This window comes from Silene latifolia, chromosome 9 (assembly GCF_048544455.1).
Source record: "Silene latifolia isolate original U9 population chromosome 9, ASM4854445v1, whole genome shotgun sequence".
Lineage (NCBI taxonomy): Eukaryota > Viridiplantae > Streptophyta > Magnoliopsida > Caryophyllales > Caryophyllaceae > Silene > Silene latifolia.
In genome coordinates, this window is record NC_133534.1 from 52,537,541 (window position 1) to 52,552,748 (window position 15,208).

Consider the following 15,208-nt stretch of genomic DNA (forward strand, 5'->3'; position numbering starts at 1 on the left):
TTCCAAATATGCATCCTATTTATAATCATAGGATCACATCACCTTATACTAATCTTTCGATGTTGGACAATTCTACTATTTATATGTAGTATAGTTACCACACTTACTTATTTTCCAATGTGGGACAAAACATACTAAAAAGTACACAATTTTACGTATTAAGAAGTACACTATTTTTAATATGTGCAAATAATATGAAATTTATACTCTAATGATAGCATTTTTTAACACAAAGTTAATTATATTATTTTCATAATTTTTTTAACGATATTTTTTTGCAAAATGAAATGTAAAAGTTTGATATAAAAATTGGAAATATCACTTGAATATAATTTAGGAAATATACATATTATAATAATTAAAAGATTTTCCACTTTATTTTTTACATCAAAAATTATACTTTCCTAAATTGATTTTTGATGATGTGGACGCTCTCAGATCGCTCGAAAAAACTCTCTTTTATATATATATATATATAGATAAGCAAATAAAGAAAATTAGTTAATACTTACCTTCAGGTGGATGAGGAAAAACATATTTTGAGGCAGTTAGAGTATCTCGCCATACTGTAAGATCATAGGCACTCCCTTCCAAACCCACGTTGATAAATGTGAAAATCCTATCAAATGAACAACAGCCCAACACATTCCAAGTCTTACGACCATTGCGATTTCGAAATGGTGTACCAGTACGATCACTAATAACTGCTTCTATATGCGTTACATCTATGGCACCAATAGCATCGTAAATAATAGTAATAATAGAGATGTTAAATCTGAAAGACATAAGGTAGTTAAAAAAAATTTTAAAAAAAAATAGCAAAATGTACGAGGTACAATATTACCTTGAAGTAAGGCCAATAAAGTGAGTTATTTTCTACCTCTGGAGGCACCTCAAGTAGATTGCGGTGTGGTCTAATGATATCATGTGACAATATAACCAAGGCATCCAACACTTTTTTAAAATACACACATATTGTAAATATGGAATGCTTGAATCTATCAGCAACATCACAATAAGAAGAGCCTTTGGCCAATATGTATAAACAAATTACTATTTGTTCGTCCACTTTTATATACTTACCATCAACTAACAAATTTATTTCAATCATCAAATCTACAAGTTGTAGAAACATAACCCTATCAAGTCGCAGTTGTTCAAAACATGATAATAAAGTTCAAATATCTTAACCGCAAAGTTCAAACGCATGAAAATGAAAAGTTCAAACACATGAAAATGGAAAGTTCAAACACACAAATTTGAAACTATAAAGTGTTTACTAAAAAAAACTAGTAAAGCCGTGTAAACAAAAGATCTACATCCATCATCCTCAAATAGATCTGCTTTTGATTATCATTTGGAAGTGCTAGGAATATATTGGCACGTGTTTCATCACTTAAATAATTCACGGCGGAAACAAAGTACGCATCACCCGATTCTTCTTCAATTTTCATTCTAGTCAATTCTTCACAAACCATCTGAGCTTTAGAAGGCTTACTTAATGAACCAACATCAGTTCCCGACAACAGTGCAATAACACTGTCAAAAATAGTTTCTCTTCTCTTACGTTCTTCTAAACTAATGGGCTCTTCAATTTTTCTCTTACGCGAGGTTCTTAGAGAAACTTTTCTGTCAAGTAAACTTGGTGGAGATTTATCCTCATCAACCAACATGGTGTCCTGAAATTCATTAAGTTCATCACCCGACACTTCATTGTCTGGAGATTTTTCATCAATAGTAAGATCCTCAATATGTCTATTCAAGTAAGATGATCCTTTTCCCATTGCCGGAGAAAAACAACCACCCACCCCATGCGCAGATCTTCCATTAAATAGTTTGCTCATTTCATCAAGGTTTGCCAATTCTTGTTTGATTATCTTTGTACCATACTTTACATTCTGATGTATAAAACAAATTAAGACTTAAATTTAGATTTAACTTAAAATATAGCTAATTAAGAATGTAATTTTAAGATGAGTTAATATAATTTTACCTCTAAGAATGCGCTATATCTCTCAAAAGACCTCTCTGCTACATCAATTTCTTTAGTAATAGGATTGAATGATATGCCAGTCAAACCTTGCAATTCCTCCCAACACTTGTATCTTTCTTTCAAATATGTATAATGATTTTGCACTTGTTTTCCCGTGACATCACTTTCGTTTTGTACGTTAAATTTCTTGGCAATGGTTCCCCAATTAAATTTGCTAACTCCTCTGTTTTTCTCCTCATTTAAAATGTTGAGCAAAACTGTTGAATTCTCATCCGACCAGGAAATTCTTCCCATTATGTTACTTTCAAATAAATCGACACAAATTATTTCATTATCAGCAAGACAAAGATAGGGATTATATATAAAAGGCATGGTTATATGGATATATAACTACTACGACCATCTGACTATCACATAAGTCATGACAAAAGTTACTACTTTGGCTAACACACATGCATTTGGCTAACAAATCTATACAATAATATAAAAAGTCTAACCTAGAGCACCAACTTAAGACACGTGGCTAAAGCTAGCTCACTTTTATTTTATTTTCCCTAAGCAACTGTCAAACATAGGTAAACTAGAGAGACATTGAAAAAATTAATGAATGACAGGGAAAATCAAGAGTGAAAAGGAAGTTAACAACCGCAAAAATTAATTAACCGAAGCACACAAACAGTCAAGAGGGAGAATAAATTTGAGATTAAAGATGCAATGAATAACGGGAAATCAAGAGTCAAGAGGCTTCCAATAGGTATACAAGAGTAATTGCTGATAAAAGGCGTTTAAATACTCTCTAAAATGTACTAACATTCACTATATTCATTTGTAAATAGTAGACACAATTTCTATGATCTCTCCAATTGATGGGTAACAATCGCCATCCAATAATCTCATATACAATTTTCAATAATTATTGTGTAAGACGGTCTTATTCATCGTTGCAATCTACCACTACAATATATGCTTTTTATTTCTTCACAAAAACCTCCCCCGTATGCTATCAAACTACATGCTAATATGCTATCAAACTCCTTTTATACTGATATGCTATCAAACTCCTTTTATACTGATATTAAAAATTATACAACCTTCTTATATAGAACTAATTTGCGATCTAACAACAAAGATTCAAATTTTTTAGATCAATTTAGAAGAACACATATAGGAAACAACATAATACATAAAATCACGTCTTAATATCACAATTGCAAAACAAAAGTAAGAAATAAAAACAAACCCATTAAAAAAACACAAAATCTCATTGAAGACGGGTAGTGCCCCTCTCACAAGATGCAAGTGGCAATATGCATGGGTGCTCCATTTTCCCTCCCACTTGCCAACCCACTTGCTTTATTGTGAGAGGTCTTCAGCTTGTGACAGATATTGTTCGTCACTAGCAAGACACTTTGTTAAAAAAAATGTGAATTCAATCAAGGCACAAAAGAATCAAAAGGTAATACCAGAAATTAGTGAATACCTTCAAAAGATTGGCAATTGCGTCAAGGTAGGATTTTTTTTTCATGAACAATTTCTAAGGGTAGAGGTTGAAGGCACACTAGTATTTGTTAGAGAAATTTTTGAGTCATACGTAGGGTTTTTTTAATTTTGGCTAAGTTCAGTTCAGGTCCATTAAGTTCAGTTCAGTTCAGTTCAGTTCAGTTCAGGTCCATTCAGTTCAGTTCAGACGGATTCGGTCCAAAAGAACAGGGCCTTAAAGAAGCATTCAACCAAACCGTCCCAGCTGGTGTAGCCATGACTTTATGCCCATTAGGAAGGCTAACCGGGAGAAATGGAATTGAATGTCAATCAGACAAGCAAGTAATGTCACCGGTAACGTGATGCAAGGCCTCGGTATCAATAATCCACTCAAATGACATACCAGAAAGATGGCCAGGCTCAAAATTTAGCGCATTAACACGAGCAGGCATCCCCGTTGAAGAAGTAGAAGCCGTGGCACCTGAATAAGCATGGGACCGAGCTCTGACTTCGTCAAGCGTTCGAGGACGATCACCCCACCAATCAAGAAACTTTTGGGATTTGATAAAGCATGAATAAAACTCATGACCAGGAGCCGTACAGTACGCGCACACAAGTTTTCGTCGCTCCTGCCGCTCGAGATCTCTAAGAGCACGCCAGTTAATAGTTGGTACAGAAGCTTGAGAAGCGAGACGAACAGCACATGCCATAACGTCCGTGAGTTCAGCCGGTGTGGCAGACTCGCTGGAGCAAAGCTGCTCCTCTTACAAAACCAACTAAAAAGCGCAGTTAAGAGTAGGCAGAATATCGAGATACAATAGTTGGGAACTAAGATTACCATAAATAGAAAGATCCAATCCCATGAGAAACTTATGTAATCGTTCAGAATCTTGATGAGCAAGGGTGTTTTTAGCGATACTACAACTTACAAGCAAAGGGCGGCTCGTGATTCGCAATAGCGTCCCATAAACCTTTAATTGACCAAAAAATGATGTGACAGACATACCTTTCGATTTTCTACAATCATGAAGCTGCGATTTAAGAGCATAGATTTTAGAGCCATCCAAAGTGGAAAAACGCTCAACCAAATCGTCCCAAAGAAGACGGACATCTTTGAAATACGAGATACTACTCTTGACGGAGGGATCAATAGAATGCATAATCTATTGAACAAGATTACAGTGGACGACTTCCCATTGCTCGAGAAGAAACTTGTCAGTCGGCTTACGAATAGAGTCGTCACAAAATCCAAACTTTCGTCTCGATTTAAGAGACATTTTCTAAGATTGACTCCATTCCTCATAATTGTCGCTGCCAAGTTTGACATGAGTAATGGATTGACCAAGGATGTCATGATTTCCAAGATAGTATGGAGACAAGACATCAATTTTGTTGGTGTTGGCGAAGGCGGTGTCGTCGCCATCAGTCGTCATGGTTAAAGTGGGAGATGAACGACGAAGGCGATTGACCACAGGAGAGGAAGATGCGGAGTTTTAGGGTTGAAAACGTAACCAGTAACCTTATACCATGATATAATGTGAAGAGTGTATTTTGTGGAAATGTATGTGTTGTATTACTCAATCATAAGCCGGATATAAATACAATAGAAGGGGGATAAAACCTTAAAACAGTATCGGCCTAAATAGGCCTATTAGTCAGCCTATTAGGTACGATACTTGATCGATCTTAAACTTAGGACGGATAAGACCGTCTTAAATGATAATTTGTGAAAATTTATTTAGGCGCCAAATTTATGAGTTTTTTTTGCGAAATATTGAGAAAACTATAAGTTGGCACCAATTTAATCATCAACTAGTCTTGCTTGTGACGGATCGAATAGAAGCATTTGTGTGCAAACGGGTTGAGAAGTGATGGAGAGTGGACTGTGCAATACTTTATGGGAAATTGAGAGGATGAAGCATTAAAAATAATAAACAAATCCTCCTTCCCAATGACAATTACTGTCGACAAAATTTGAAAAGTCAAACTAAACCTAATTATTTCACATTTACCGTCTCATTTTTCATCTTCTCTTACCTTCATCTTCTCTCTTCATCTTCTCTCCTCTCTTATTTTCATTTTCTCTCTTCCTCTTCTCATATCAAAAGCTCCTAAACTACTCACCAATCAACAAAAAAAAAAACAAAAACATTATCATAAATATGCCAACAAAAAAATCAGCAAGACGAGCACCAGTTAAGAAAAATACTAGAGCGCCAAAGGCAGTTGATGATGTTGGAGGAGGTAATCTATTTTTTATAGATTTAATTTCCAGTTCAATTTCTTTGATTTATCTTTTTTTGAGAGTTTAATAATCTAGTACATGTAACTGGTGGAAGGTTTTGTTCATTTTGTTTTTTGACGAATTTTCCTATTTTGATGGTATATTTTTTCAATTATGAGGATTTTTCATTTTCTAAGGGTTTATTTATTTTTGTTTAAAATTGGTTTGTTCATTTTGTGGTTGCTAGATTCAGTGAATGTGGTAACAAGCGAGGAGATTAAGGCACCAACGGCTCAAGGAAAGAAAGTTGTGGCGGGAAAAGGTTGAGGAAAAGGTAAGGCGCTGTTGTGGCCGAAGAGGATGCCAATTAAGATCTGATAGGTCAGACAAAGGGGAGGAAGAAGAAAGTGACATTCAGCATTGGGAATAGCAACAGTAAGGACAAGGGTAAGGCTGTGGAGGAAGAGGAAGAGAATGAAGAGTCGGCTGAAGAAGAAGCAGATGTAGACGAAGTGGAGGATGATATTGAAGAAGACAAGTTTCTGGTTTATTAAGTTGTTTGTAATTTTTCCAAAAGTTTCTCATCATCATAATAATATGTTTTTTTGCCCATAAAAGATCATGCTGATGCCGCTGTGAAGATGGCGGTAAACGTTGAAAAAAGCGCGCTGAAGAAGAAAACGATTACAAACCCAAGGGAGGTAACTAAAGGTAAAACCTTTTGCTAGTATTTATGTTTGGGCTTGGGTTTTTTATAAAGAAATGATGACAGTATTTATGTTTAGGCTTGGGTGTTTTATCTGACCATTTGATAAAGAAATGTAAACAAGTGTTTTATTAATAATGGATGATGATATGGCGCCACCGAGTGGCGGTGAATCTCGGTGCCACAATAATTTATTTAAAAATAAAAATAAAAAATAAAATGTTGATTTTCGTTTTTGCGCCAAATGGTTAAGGGTAGTTATGTAATTTTATTTCCATTCAATTAAAATTAAGCTCTTAACTAAATTAAATTTTCAAAATATGGAGTAATATTTTACACAAACACAATTAATTTAACATTAAAATAATTTAAACTAAATTATTTTCATCCGTAATTACGTTTCTTCATCATTGTATTGTGTTCTTCATCTACTTCCCTCCTAAATTCTTAATTTACAAGCCGTCGAAAGAGAAATTCAATACGATCCATCGATAAATAAGACACTAAAAAAACCGAACAAGTCGGACTTACTGTCACATACTTGACAGGTATTATTATTATTATTATTATTATTATTATTATTATTATTTATTATTATTATTATTATTATTATTATTATTATTATTATTATTATTACTACTATTATTGTTGTTACTATTTTTTATTTTTTATTTTGAAAAAAGTCACAAAACTTTTATTAATCAAACAAAAGTTTACAAGAAATTGGTGGGCAGCCGAGATATTACTATTATTATTACTACTACTATTACTACTACTATTACTATGGATGTGGAATTGTGATGTGATTAATTACTATTATTGATTGTTCTTATGAATGTGGAATTGTGATGGAAGGTGTTGTTGTCAGAAGTACGTTGTTAAGGGAGTTGTACTCTGAGATGAACTGTAATATGTATGTTGTTAAAGGAGGGGTATTATTGCAGAGGAAAGGCAGTACGTTGTTAAGGGGGAGGTACCATGGTGATATGAGCACCTTGTTAAGGGAGCGGTGTCATGTCATGAGATGGATCACATTGTTAAAGGAGTGGTGCCATGTGTATGAGATTGAATTATCTATTGTTAATTATTGTTGTTAATATTTATCCCTACTCAACCGTTGTTGACAGTGTATTCTGTAAACATTTGTGATGAACCAATTATTAGGAGCAGATTGACTAACATGTACATGAGATTAGCTGACTTGGAGCTGGACTGTAGCTGTTGTCTAGATCACTTTAGTTTGACTTAACATTGTTTATGAAATTTTATTTATTTCCGCTGCGTAGTAAATTGTATTATTATAGTTTAATTTAATCAGTTTCACAATCAATACATATATATAAAGCATAAACTTTTTGAGTGATATTAGAGAGTCCCAACTTTTTTAGAAATCCTAACAAGAGTAGATTTCGAAAAAAAATTAATAAAAAAAATAAAAAAATCAATAAATTGAAATCCTAACAATAGTAGATTTCGAAATAAAATAAATAAATAAAATTATCCTAAGAAAATTAGATTTCTTAATATTGAAAATAAATTTTACTAAAACTATCCTAATATAAGTAGATCAAATATATCTTAATAAAATTATCCTAATATAAGTAGATTAAAATGATCAAATAAATAATGGACATTCGTAATAGTTCAAGTTATCATTTTTATTTTTGCCCCACTTATGGTGTCATACATTTGTAGTTGGTATTCTAGCATTAAAATAAATTTAAGGAGCTGATGGATATATAATGAATTTATTTGATTAAAGTGTTATGTTAATATGATGTAATGTAATCTTACGTAGTTACACGGAGTATAAACTACGATTCCATCAAAATATAGTCACTAAATAATCATTGAAGTGTGTATATACATCGTAAATGTCTCCATATACATTCAAGTGATCAATGCATACAAAACAATACACTGATCTATATATGTTACTATTTTTGTTTCATCAAGTTACTCTCTATAAGAATGTAGAGATAATTAGGTGGAGAAACGAAAGAATTAAATTAGAATTTGGCAGCTTGGACAATTCAAGGCTTTTTGTAACAATGGAGCAACTCATAGTATTATTCATATGAAGAATTACTGGTCATTTCTAAATGCACGCATTAGCCTAGATTTCGAATAAGATTAAGTTTGAAAGAGTTTTAATAATTTATACTACAAATTATTAAAGGCCTCAAGAGTAAGGGTGGGCATAATCCGGTCCTGACCGGAAATGGGCCGGTCCAGACTGGAATCGAGTGGACCGGAACCAGAGTTAAAAATTTTGGTCCGGTCCGGTCCAGGACCGGTATTTTCCGGTCCAGATCGGTTTGGACCGAAATGCCCGGAATTATTGTTATTTTCATTTTTTTTCTTAAAATTGTATTTTTAATTCTGGTTCAATCCGGTCCAACCGGTCTGATCCGGTCCAATGGATCGGAATTTGAAAAAGTGGATAATTCCGGTCCAACCGGTCTGGTCTTGGATCGGAATTTTTTCGGTCCGGTCCCGGACCGGAATTTTTGTAATCCGGTCTGGTCCGATACCATGAATTTTTCCGATTCCGATTCCGGTTCCGGTCCGGTCCGGTTTTGAACCGGTGTCCAGCCCTACTCAAGACTGTACATATGTTATGGTCATTAATTAATTAAATCAAAAGAACGCACATTATGTTTTAGTTTAACCAAATCTTGCTTGTGCACTACGTAGTATTTACTCAACCATGTATCTTTGTGTTTTAGTATTGGTTTTACATACTAGGTAGAATTCTATTTACTCATATTTTTAATTAAATTTGTATTTACTTAGATTTCTATGTATATAGGGGTAAAATTTGAGATAGATGATCAAAGATTATGCAGCCTTCGAAAGATTTTAAAGTATATTGATTTTTTAAAATTTTTGATGTATTCAAAAGCTTTTAAAGTATATTGATTTTTTGAATTTTTGATGTATGTATATATTTTACTAATTAACCGAAGTTAATTGATTTTTTGGTAAAATGACATAATAAGTACTTCATATTTTTTTGGTACAAATGAGGGGTAAAGCCCCGAAAACTAACTACTAACTATAACACGAGGAAAAGCGACACCAAAAACATCCTCCCGAAGGATCGAACATAGCTCAGGAAGAGGAGCGTCTAAATGCGTAATGAAGGAACCCGAATTGACCCCAAAATTTGCTAAGAAATCAGCGGCTCTAGTAGCTTCCCTATAAGTGTGTTCCAGCTTGACTGTCCACCTCATCTCTATAAGTACTTCATATTTAATATTATAAATAGAAGGATTAAAAAATTAGTAGCTTTCTCATATGTTACTCTTATTTTGGTAAATAATTTATCTACCAAATACTTACAAAAAATTAAGATAAATGAAATTTTGGTCAAATAAGCTTAAGCTTCTTTCTTGGGAACAAGGCCATATGAGATTTTTCATGATCTTCGAACCATTCTCATATCAAATTGATTTGTTTTTTATGTTTTATTCTGGGCATGTTTACTTGCTTTTGAGCCTATTGTTAGGAATTGATCTAAAGTTTTTTTTAAAAAAATTTTATAAGTTGATTAATAGAATAAATAGTTATTGGTTCAGAATAAATATTAGCAATTAGACATTGTAAATTTGTAACGCAAAGTATGTATATAGTCCATCATCACGAGGAACAGAATAATAAGTAATTGGTTCAAAATAAATGTTAGCTAAGAATAAAAATGGTTAGCTCTACAATAAGAAAAAGAAAATTTGATCAAAAAGAAAATCCATAACAAGTGTCCAATTATATCGCATTTATCTTAGATGAAGCGGATATAAATAAAGTTTTAGGTTCAAACTGAATTTTAAATCATGTCAACCATGAGATTTAGACATGGGTATAAATAATATCAGAATTATGTAAGAAAACTATAGAATAAACGAGTATATAAACATTTAAATGGAACGAAACTATTTTAAGATTACCACAAGTTGAAGCGGGTATGGTTTTGAAAACTTTATCCGCGACAACTAGGGGCATGTAATTTTTCTATTAAATACGGGTATGAGAAGGTCTACATCCGTCATGTCCCCTCCCCCGTATGACATCCTTGCTTTTAGGAGTCGTTTTTTTGGTTCGCGAAACTTGACAGATTATTTTAGTCGGGTTATATTTTGGGAGCAAAATTCATTACTTTTAGGAATTGACTAAATGTACTTCATCCTCTTCGCAATGATCGTTTGTATTGCTTTTACACAGTCATCAATGGGGTAGTTTGACCATGATTTTAGACATATTAATGGTCAAAGTTATTAAAGTTTGACCCCTAAAAAACAAGCTGGAAGATGTTTAAGAAGGGAAGGGAGTATCCATGATTATTTTCTTTTAATATAACTTATAATGATTTGTTTAAGAAGAAACGTGAGTCTTAGACCAAGTGTGGTATGCCGATTATGTTGTTGAGAATTTAGGAACATTAACTCTGTAAGAGGATTATGTAAGGGGATCTGTCTTTTTATAAATCGTCTTGGAAAATTCGTAGTAGAAGGGAAGATAATTACAGGTTTCAAAGTCGGCAAAATGTACTTAACCCGAGGATAGTAATGACTTATTCGGATGCAAAGATTCCTTTCGTTCTTAAGCGGAGACAATATACATTGAACCTGTTCTACACCATGACAATAAACAAGAGTCATGGACCCTTGTTTATGTATCGAAACCAGTATTTAGTAATGACCAGCTTTACGTAAAAGCATAAAAAACATTGTCATCCGAGTTATTTAGGTTCTCACTGATGATAGAGACCAAAGGTATTAAGGTCACACGAAGAACATTGTTTACAAAGAAATTTTCACAAATTTACAAAATTAGGTGTCGTATTAGATATTTTGCATGAAACTCCAAAGGATAAGTAGTCTTAAGTATACATAGTCAAAGACTATTTTGGTAAAAAAAATTGATGATGCGTGAAACAATAAGAACGATAACTCTAAAATCCAACTATATCTATGAATGCTATACAAATGATATAGTTAATACCAAATACTACAACGTTTTCGTTGCGTTTTTGTTATTGGAACTGATGATTAATCGATCCTCATCTAAATCAACCCCGAAATTTTGTTTGCTCCAATTTTCAGCACGATTTGACTTTTTGTTAAATTTAAAAATTTTCTGTTACTCGACCATGGGAACTTAAACCAACGCTTTCAGCGTTGCCATAAAATACTAACTTGGTAACCCAATGATTTTAGTGATGCCATAAACTACTAAATGATGTTGCCAAAGATGATACTACTAAGCGCCCCCGGCCCCTGCATTCTATTTAATAGAATCACGAATATTTTTTATTGTTGTTTAGAGACTACTAATTCTGTTGAAATTCATTTTGGATTTGATTTTGCGAAAGGTATATAGGGAGCAAATACTCTTAATTGTAAAAATAGTTAAGGTAAAATTAAAAATTATGTTGTAAGAGATTTAACATTTTCTCTGAACATACTAAGTATATATAATCTTGACACCTGTTGTTTTACATAACATTCATATCATTTTTTTAATTAAAAACCAGTTGTGCCAGTAATAATGAAAAAACTAACAACATACTATAACTATGTCACTTGATATTATACTATTGAATGACAAAGCTTTTATGTTAAAAACACTAATAATTCATCGGTGAACAACTAAACCAACCACAAATTTTTTTTTCAACAATTATTCAACATAGTTGAACTTTTTTTTATCAACTTTAGTATATATTTTAACATATAATCCTATTGGGAGCCCCGTGCATCGCACGGGCTTTCCAACTAGTTATATATTATTATTGTAGTAAGACCTTTAATGGTTATTTTATATAAAGTACTTTGGTTTGTTATCTTTGTTATTCACTGGAAACCGAGATGATAACAGTCCTATTTATTTGGTAATGTCTTGTTAAAGGCTCCTAAATAAATTGGGGGGGGGGGTACACATGAATACGTAAACGGATGACTGAAGAGTTTACTCCATTCGCATGGGCAGAGATCGAACCCCTGACCTCATGGTTAAGGGATGAGGTGAGCAACCATCACACCAAACCCATTTGGTTATTAGCTAGAACTCTAGTAGTACATGGTTATTAATATAGAACTCTAGAATTATAGCTATAATACTACGTCAACATGTACTCCGTATTACGTTACAAATTGTAGCATGCTCATGAGGAGGTGGTGCAATTAGATAATGAGTTATGAGTATAAGTCTATTTCTAATCAATATAGTTATTACAGAAATGGTTTGAAAGTCTTTTACTTGGAGTCTGTGTAATCATTCAAAAAAGTTTCCTTTAGTAATATAGATAGATATAAATAGTACAACATGGAGCACAATAAACACAATAGAAAACAATAGTAGCTAGCTAGATTGGACGGATCGTCACGGATGGATGCATGGATGAGTAAGACACATGAATTACGTGAATGTTGATCAACGCATGGCCTGCTTTGATCGATAATCAGAAACTTTGAACTGTGTCTTTCTCATGCCCATCGATTATGAACTTTGACCTTCAATCCATGCTTGACGTGCAAAATCATGGACACATCCGGTTGGATTTTGTGACCTTTAACGAGCTCGAACCGGAAATTATGGATCAATGTGGCAGCAACCATCTTCATTTGGGTCATAGCCCCATCTTTCCCCAAGCAACCTCTCAGACCCGTATAGAAAATCATGTATTTACTTGATGGCTCATGTTTAATCGTACCTCGATCCGAAATCCATCTTTCCGGCTCAAACTCAGAGCAATTATCACCCTATAGTGACTTCATTCTCGCCATCGCGTATAACGCGATTAATATCTTCGTCTTTGGATATACCGGTTGGCCAGTAGCTAGGTAGAGTGTCGGGTTGGCGGGGTGTCTTGTATTGGAATGGATGCCGCGTGGAGGTAAACCAGGTTACTAGTCTCCTCAGAGTTAAAGACTCGCCATCCTTTAACTTTTAAATCTTGAATTTTAGCCCTTATTTCATCCCTTATTTTCTCTTCGACTTTAGCGTGGGTGGTCAATAGCCAGGAGAACCATGTCATGGTGGAGCTGATAGTGTCTCGACCTGCCATAAGTTAGGGTTATGTCTTTAAAGAATGTGTCATCATTAATGTGTGTAATTTGGGTATGACCGTTTTTCATGACATCTTTTATGAGTAATTCCAAGAAATCAACACTATCATCCTCGTTAGTGTTAAAGTTGTTGGTTAACACATCGTGTCGTTTCTTGAACACGATGTTGCTAGTGTAACTGTTGATGACTTTACGAGCAAGGTTCAATCTATACTCGGGGCCAACACGTAACAACAGTTGTAACTTCCATAATAACTCAGGAAAGGCAATGCTGTAAATGATGCCTCTTTCGAAATCAGCCATAACACCCAAGAAAGGTATCTTTGGCAAGTCGATGGCAAGAGACTTTGGGTCGTGACCGGTCAAGGACTTGCATGTAACGTCCAAGGCGAACCTTTGGAACACATCTTGCAAATCCAATACAAGGTCACTATGTTCGGACGCATGCTTCAGTAGCGGAACCAGAATTTGGTTCAGATTAGCATGGGCCGTCTTGATTGAATAATTTAAGAATTTCGGGCTCTTGGTAGAGGTGTGAATCAGTCGCCTGTACTGCTTCCAGTCGTCGTCACTGTTGAACAAGGCGTAACCCATCATGTCAAATGCCTTGCGGTATGCATCCCCTTTCGGGTAATTTGAGAAATTAGATGTAGCTATGTAGTGGACATTAGCCGGATCCGTTGTGGCCAGAAAGTCACTGGCTCCGACCCACTTTTCGCTACGAAAGTAGGTCCTGTTATTTCGTCGCAAGAAGCCTAACGACATATCGTGAAACCGATGAACGTTAATTAAAATCCATGGCAGTGAATCAGTGATGTAAGTCGAATTAGGCCACATTTTTTTTCTGTTCACATAGTATGTGAAGACAGAAAACAATAATGAAAGTTAAGCAAATTTCTGGAATTCCAGGAAATTCCATGACCTTCAATATAATATAAGATGAAATGATATACTGTGTTGGAAGAAGTTGTAATGATATTGGATTCTGAATACCAATATGATTGATAGGTAACCTCTATTTAAAGGATTAATTCCATTTATCAATCTGATTAGGTTTGTTGAGGGTCGGTCTCTGAACAAATTTATTGGGAGACTAATTACAAAGTGATAAAAAAAAGGTACGAAAATTGTTATACTATAAAATAGGGTACCAATAAAAATGGGTAAAATATATGATAAAATAGGTACAATTATGAAAATATGTATCCAATAAAAGAGATATATTGAGTCACAATAAATAATAAAAGAGGTACGAAAATTAAATAAATGAGGTACGACAAAATAGTCTCTCAATAACTTAGTGAGAGACCGTACCGAGTTTTTGTGTGTATCATTTATTCATTTATGTCAGTACTGTCTCAGTAGGAAATTTAGATTCTCTCCATTTTCTCTCTAATACACCCATATTTTATTATATTTTCTTTCACCATCCATCAAAAAGTGATTTTTATGAAATGATTACAAATATTTTATAATCACAATATTTGATCCGAACCATTAGTAGTCAATAAAGATTCATTTCTTTTAAGAAAATGGAAAGAATCCAAGACCGCTCAATAGGTAGGTTGCTACGTAATCAATTTACCGGGTGCTGTTGTAGACATACTTAGTTTAGCCACATACTCGAGATTATTATTGAGGCTTGGTATTACGGGCTCACCTCATTTCTCAAACTATTTATAAACATTAAATAATAACGAAAGGTGATTTAAATGAACTCCCTTTTTCCGGTTATTTAT

General features: G+C 33.9%; 1 protein-coding gene across 1 annotated transcript; it reads right to left on the reverse strand.

The window, feature by feature from the left end:
* Positions 1–13,400: 13,400 nt before the first annotated feature.
* LOC141601036 (alkane hydroxylase MAH1-like) lies at positions 13,401–14,306 on the reverse strand. Its single transcript, XM_074421298.1, has one exon. The coding sequence runs from the start codon at positions 14,304–14,306 to the stop codon at positions 13,401–13,403; it is 906 nt and encodes a 301-aa protein (XP_074277399.1).
* Positions 14,307–15,208: the final 902 nt, after the last annotated feature.